Source organism: Pteropus vampyrus, unplaced genomic scaffold (genome assembly GCF_000151845.1).
Source record: "Pteropus vampyrus isolate Shadow unplaced genomic scaffold, Pvam_2.0 Scaffold197, whole genome shotgun sequence".
Taxonomy (NCBI): Eukaryota; Metazoa; Chordata; class Mammalia; order Chiroptera; family Pteropodidae; genus Pteropus; species Pteropus vampyrus.
The window spans coordinates 1,277,836-1,284,021 of record NW_011888978.1 but is presented as its reverse complement, the minus strand read 5'-3'; the positions used below and the strand labels follow the sequence as shown (position 1 = coordinate 1,284,021).

At 46.7% G+C, this 6,186-nt stretch overlaps 1 protein-coding gene and 1 pseudogene across 3 annotated transcripts in view; both read left to right on the top strand.

Moving 5' to 3' along the window:
* The window catches only part of SNAP47 (synaptosome associated protein 47), a 57,639-nt gene that overhangs the window by 6,060 nt on the left and 45,393 nt on the right, over positions 1-6,186 (top strand). For all 3 annotated transcript variants that reach the window (XM_011371947.2, XM_023537715.1, XM_011371946.2), the window contains exon 2: positions 136-668. In XM_011371947.2, coding sequence (XP_011370249.1) covers positions 175-668 — 494 coding nt within the window. In that variant the 5' untranslated portion in view covers positions 136-174. The remainder of the gene's footprint in view (positions 1-135; positions 669-6,186) is intronic.
* On the top strand, positions 1,469-1,587 carry LOC111746695 (annotated as a pseudogene).

Sequence of the window (6,186 nt, the reverse complement as noted above, 5' to 3'; positions counted from 1 at the left end):
CGGCTGTGTGCTGGTGTCTCCAGTATCCTCTGAATCCTGACCGTTCACTCACTGTCGCTATCCTAGTGTCTCTAGTCCAAGTGTGATGACACATTTTGGTCTCACATAGCCACTAACTTGTCCCCTCTCCTGCAGAGGCAGAGTGGCCTTGGAGCACACTGACCCAGGAACCAGATGAGCAGGGACATCTGCGTCCACACCTGGCCGTGCTCCTACTATTTAGAACTTGAGAAGCGATGGGTTCCTGGAAAACTTTCATTAACTGCTCTTGCACTAAAATTTGTGACTGATAAAACTGGAGACATTCTCGTCAACTTTCCCCTTTCTAGTGTAATTGAGATCAAGAAAGAGGCTTCCCACTTCATCTTCAGTTCTCTCACCATCCTGGAAAAGGATCATGTCAAGCACTGGTTTAGTTCCTTGCAGCCGAGTCGCAATGTCGTTTTCCACATCATTGAGCACTTCTGGAGAGAGTTGCTGCTGTCTCAGCCAGGAGCTGAGGCGTCCTCCTCCCCCATGACCAAGGGGAAGGAGCTGACTGGCCTGATGGCCAGTTCCCAGAAGCGTCTAGAAGATGCGGCCAGAGTCCTGCACCACCAGGGTGAGCAGCTGGACAGCATTGCGAGTGGCCTGGACAAGATGGAGTCTGACCTGGATGTGGCTGACAGGTAGAGAAAACTGCTGCAGCCCTAAGCTGACTTTGCGTGGCTGGGGTGTCTCCTGTCATCCCGTATTTAACGCATTCTGAAAACATGGTTCGGGCTTGTTGTGGAGTGTTAGGCTGGGCTGGCTGCTCTGGGCATATAAATGGTAAGGGCTGGCGTTTATTGATGGCACACTATTGTCAGGTTCCATTTAAGTGTCAGTGAGGATCATGCCATTTAATCACCAGACAAGCCAAGAATAACATTTATTCTTGACTTATGTTACTTATGGGGAAACCGAGGCTACGAGGCCAGAGAATTTGTTCAAGGTTACACACACTAGGTTTGTCAACACAGTTTATTTTTTTTGCATAGTTGTAGGGCAGCCGGTTTGAACAAAAGCATTTTGGTTCTAGAAGCCGCCATCTGAGCTGCTGTACTATCTACTCTCAAACCTTTGGTCTCGGGGCTCCTCCACTCTTACAAATTGAGGACCCCAAAGAGCTTTCGTTTATGTGTTACATGTGCCAACGTTTACCATGTGTTTTTTTAACTGAGAAATTAAAAAGTTATTTATTCATTTAAAAAGTACAATAGTAAACCCATGACATAGTAACATAAATAACATTTTGTTTTATGAAAGATAACTTCTATAAAGCAAAACACATTTAGTGACAAGATTTGAGATTTTGCACACCTTTTTACAGTAAAGCTAGTAGAAAGTGGATTCTCGTACCTGCTTCAGCGAGTCTGCTGGGCCGTTCTGTATCGTGTGGCTTCTGGAAACCCTACTGCACAGTCATGATAGAATGAGAGTGGCAAAGGTCTATGGCCATGCCACTCTGAACATGCCCAATCCCGTCTGATCTCAGAAGGTAAGCAGGGTCAGGCCTGGTTAGTACTTGGATGGGAGACCATTTAGGAAGACCAGGTGCTGTAGGTGTTAAGAGAAAAATAAATAAATAAAAAATAAATTTGTATCTGAACTTAATAAAATGTGATCATTTAAAAAGAAAAATGAGAGTAGCAAACCTAGACAGTGTCACGGTGCTACTATCTTAAGTAATTTCGACCTCCATGCTTTGAGAAGTGCTGCCCTGGTGCTGCGACATGCCAGATCTGTCAGGGGTCTCGGGGTCTGGAAGGAACAGCATCTCCTCTCATCTGGAAAAGCTGCTGGAGTCTCAGGATGAGGAGGCAGCCTCTTGGTGACCGGCCCTGAATGTAGCTTATGTCTCTTGGACCAGGGCAATGTGGGTGGTGTTGGTGGCATTGATGGGAACACTTGACTCCAAGAGACCCTGTGTGTACTCACCACTTGCTGCTGCTTTCCAAGTGCCCGCGTGTGAAGGGCGTCCTGCTGGGGCTGCTGGGCACAAAATCCCTGATCTTTCCCTCACAAGGGTCTTGTGGTAGAGGAGATGGAGGTCACCAGACCTTCATCAGTTTTTCTCTTGGGAACACAGACCGTTTTCTACCTTCCTTGCAGTTGGGGGCTCTTGTGACTGAGTTGTGGGCAGAGAGATATAGGTCACTTCGGGTCTGCGTCCCTCCCTGTCAACTGCTGGCTGTGTGCAGAGAAGCCTCACAAGGGCTCTGAGGCCAGAGGGCAAAGCACATACAGGAGAGGGATGGAGTTGGGTCCCCAAGCAGCATCACAGAGCCAAGCCTTGGCCCTAGCCCTCAAGTGAACTGTGACACGAACAAGAAAGAAATTTTTCCTGGGCTGGCCGCTGAGATTTGGGGTTGTCTGCAGTGGCAGTCAGCCCTAGCAGGCTGGCACAGCACCCTGTGGAGAGGAAGGCACCTCTGGTAAGTGTGGTGCTGCCTGATGGAGAGCTCAGCCTCGGGAGACAGTTCGCTGCGCCAGAAGTGAAGGCAGTGCTTGCTAAAAGAATGAGAATCTAGGTTTTACTGATTGAATGAATTTAATCTAGGCATCCACAGCACCAGCTGGGGGATGGCGAGTAAGCATTTTCATACACTGCTTATTAGGAGTGTCAGTTGGTATAATCCTTTTGGAGAGCAGCCTGGCAGTTTGTAAATCTTTTGATAGATGACTAAATGAAAAGATGAACCTGAGGCTGGGAGAAAATATTTGTAATACCCACCCATATTCCCAATAAAGGATTAACATCCAGCTAGTTAAAGAAGTTCTGTGACAAAATGACAAAAAGACAATTCAATAGAAAAATGGCAAAGGCTATTGATTGTGGAATTTAGGCTAAGCTGCTATAAACAGATCCAAAAATACTGTGCGTCCCCCTCCCCCATTTCCCTCCAGGCAGTAGAAAACTCGGCTTTAGGTTATCACCTGGGCCCTGTCTCACCACATGGCACTGTGGCTGCATCAGGAGCTGCTGGTGCCACTCTCTTCCAGGGAGGCCGGGGCCCGTGGCTGTGTCTTTAAGAATATGGACCCGAAGTTGTACATAGGCTTCTGTTCACACCCTGCTGGCAAGACTTAGTCACAGCGCCACACTCAGGAACCAAGAGGGTGAGCGGTCCTGGGAGATGACCCTGTGTTGCATTAGAAAAGGAAGAGTGACAGGGGTCAGCAGCAGTCTGTGTCTCACAAGTGAGGAATGCCAAAGACTCATGGCCGACAAGAGGGGATCTGGCACCCTGGTAGCTAGGGACGGCACATTAAACAACACATAGGAGCTGAGCGACACCCACACTGTTAAGATGTGGGGTGATGAGATCCCCATGGCTGAGCCCCTCCTCATTCAGCTGTGTGTCCTGGGGAAACTCAGGCACAGGCACAGACATCGTGTGGACATGAGCTTCGGGGGAGTGTTGTGGACAGAAGTGAGCAGGTGCAGTCAGTTGCTTCTCAAGGCCAAGGGCACTTGAGCTCCATTCCAGTTATAAAGCAAATTAATTCTTTCATGTTAACTGCTGTAGAGTGGATCTGCAGATGCACTTGGAGAAGTCCCAAAGCAGTGCAGAAAAGCAAAAGCAAATTGCAAATAGATTGTGCAGTACCATTTATAAGGTGTTTTAAATGTACAAAATAGCACTATAGGAAAACTCTGGAGAGTGAAAATAGGAAAAACAGGAAGGTTATGTGCAGGGCCAGCAGATTTTGCAGAAAGTGGCTGCTAGGCACCTGGGTGTCCAGGGCTTCAGCGAATGTCCTCATTTGTCCACATCTGGGGAAAGTTCTCGTATTAGTTCTTTGGTAATTTCTTCACCTTTGTTTTTAAAATTTGTTCTTTTTGGTTATCTGACTTACTGGACTGATCTAACAGCATTCTTATTTTTCTGTCTCTTTGTCCTTTTGTTTTACTTCATGTTTCTTGTATTTTATCACCTTCTTCTATTTTCATTATCATATGCTTAATTTCTGAGAATTATTTTTTGTCCTTGTGGCTGCTTCGTGGTCACCCTGTACTCTCAGGAGACTGGGCAGTTGTATGTGAGGCGAGGTGGAGTGCTGTCTCCTGTTCAGTGTGCCGATGTCCCTCCCTCTCAGCACACAGTCCAACCATGCAAAGCCCCTCCAGCGGCTCCCTCAGGACCCACTTCTAGGAGACGTGGGGCCCAGCAGGCAGGTTGGGGTCTCTCCTGCTATCCTGGGTCGGCTTTGACTTCACCTGTTTTCAGAAACTCCTGGGGTCACCTGTTTTCCTGTTCGGGTTCTGCAGTGCAACCTGGCTGTTTTTCAGCTTCTCCCACTGCTTGCTGCCTTATGGTTTACTTTCTTGGTTTTGCTAAGTCTGTTTTTGAGTTACCACAATTTTGGCGCTGCTGTCTCTTCTCTTTGCCCTTGAGGGGGAAATGTGTTCACTTTGCCGTCTGTAATATTGTGATTTATAGTAAGAAATATATTTCATCTTCTTCCATGGTTCCTGGCCCAGAGCTCCTAAAACCCTTGGAATTTCCCATGATGAGAAACATAAAGGTGTCTTGTGTTATGTTGATGAAGTGATTTTGGAAAGCCCCTAATGATGATGGCAGCTGGTTCCAGGGGAACCTACCATGTGATTAGAGGGTAGAGACTTTCAGTCCCTCAGGAAAGGAGGAAGGCCCGGAAGTTGAATCGATCACCAATAGCCAGAGGTTTAATCAGTCACATTTGTGTAATGAAGCCACCATAAACACCCAAAGGGACAGGGTTTCAGAGAGCTTCTGGGTTGAACACGTGGGGATGCAGGGAGTGGTGGGCTCAGTGAGGGCATGGAAGCACCTTGCCCTTCCTGTATACCTTGCCCTTCCTGTATACCTCGCCCTGTGTGTCTCTGCTGTCTGGCTGTTCTGAATCATATCCTTTTATAATAAACCAGAGACCTAGTAAGTAAATGTTAGAGATCTCTGAGTTTTGTGAGCAGTTCTACTGTAGGGAGGAGGCAAGAGAACTAAAAGTTAAATCAAGCTGTATTCAGAGACTGCAATATACTGGTCAGCCCTACAGCCAGACCATGAGGAAACCTGCAGAACAAAGGAAGATTTCTGCTGGGATTGCTAACAACCCATTTCCCCACACCTTGAAGGGGAAACAGGAAAGCAGAGTCTTTAAGTCATGCCCTACACAAAATAAAATCATTCATTCCTTATGGCTAAAACTATGGGGGAACCTAAGGATAAAAGGCTGGGAACAGCCAGCAGGCCTTTCAGTCTACATATTCTTACCCTTTCTTGCATATACTCTTATCCTTTCACACTGTGTGCCCATACCATCAAAGGCAAATGGGTAAATTTATAGAAATTTAATAGTTATATGTAATCTGAATTCCCCAAACACTCAGGGTTCCTCGTAGTGTTTTTGTGTCAGTCCCTCAGTATCTTTTGTCTCGATCCCTCTCACTGTCACCTGGCTCTTTTTCTGTCCCTCTGAGTCTCTCTCAGGCTCTCTCACCCTCTGCCTCTGAGAGGAGACCACACTCTGTCTATGGAGCATTACCCCTTCTCTAATAAACTTTTCTTTTTGACTCTAACTCTGGCATGCATTTGAATTCTTTCTTGCGTTCAGCCAAGAACCCTCTCTGTCAGTGCAGGGCTTGAGCTCCCCCTGACTCAGGGAAATTTGCCCTGTCCTGTACCAGCTCTAGCAAATTAATCAAACCCAACGAGGAGTGTGTAGGAACCTCTCATTTATAGCCAGCTATTCAGAAGCACAGGTGACAAATGGGACTTGGAATTGGCACGAGGTCTTGTGGGGCTGAATCCCTAACCTGTGGGGTCTGATGCCATCTTTAGGTAGGCAGTATTTACTGTTTGGAGGTGGCAAGAAACCACACCTTAGAACTGGTGTCAAAATCAGACATCTTTAACCAGCCCTCTGGCTGTTTTTCATAAAGATATCGCACAGTATCCTTTTTTAGCACACCAAGCTAAAATTTTTATCTAAAGTGCTTTCTGTTTTAAATTTCTCTCATTATTTTTTGAAAAATAGTTTTGAGATATGTTCTTTCTAAACTTTGTCATCATTGGGAGGACAGCCAAAGCTGATGCAGTGGGTAGAATGCTCCATCTCTGCCTGCACTCTGCTGTTGGCAGCCCCTGGCACACAGCTCTAAACCTGCAGTCAGGTTGGTGC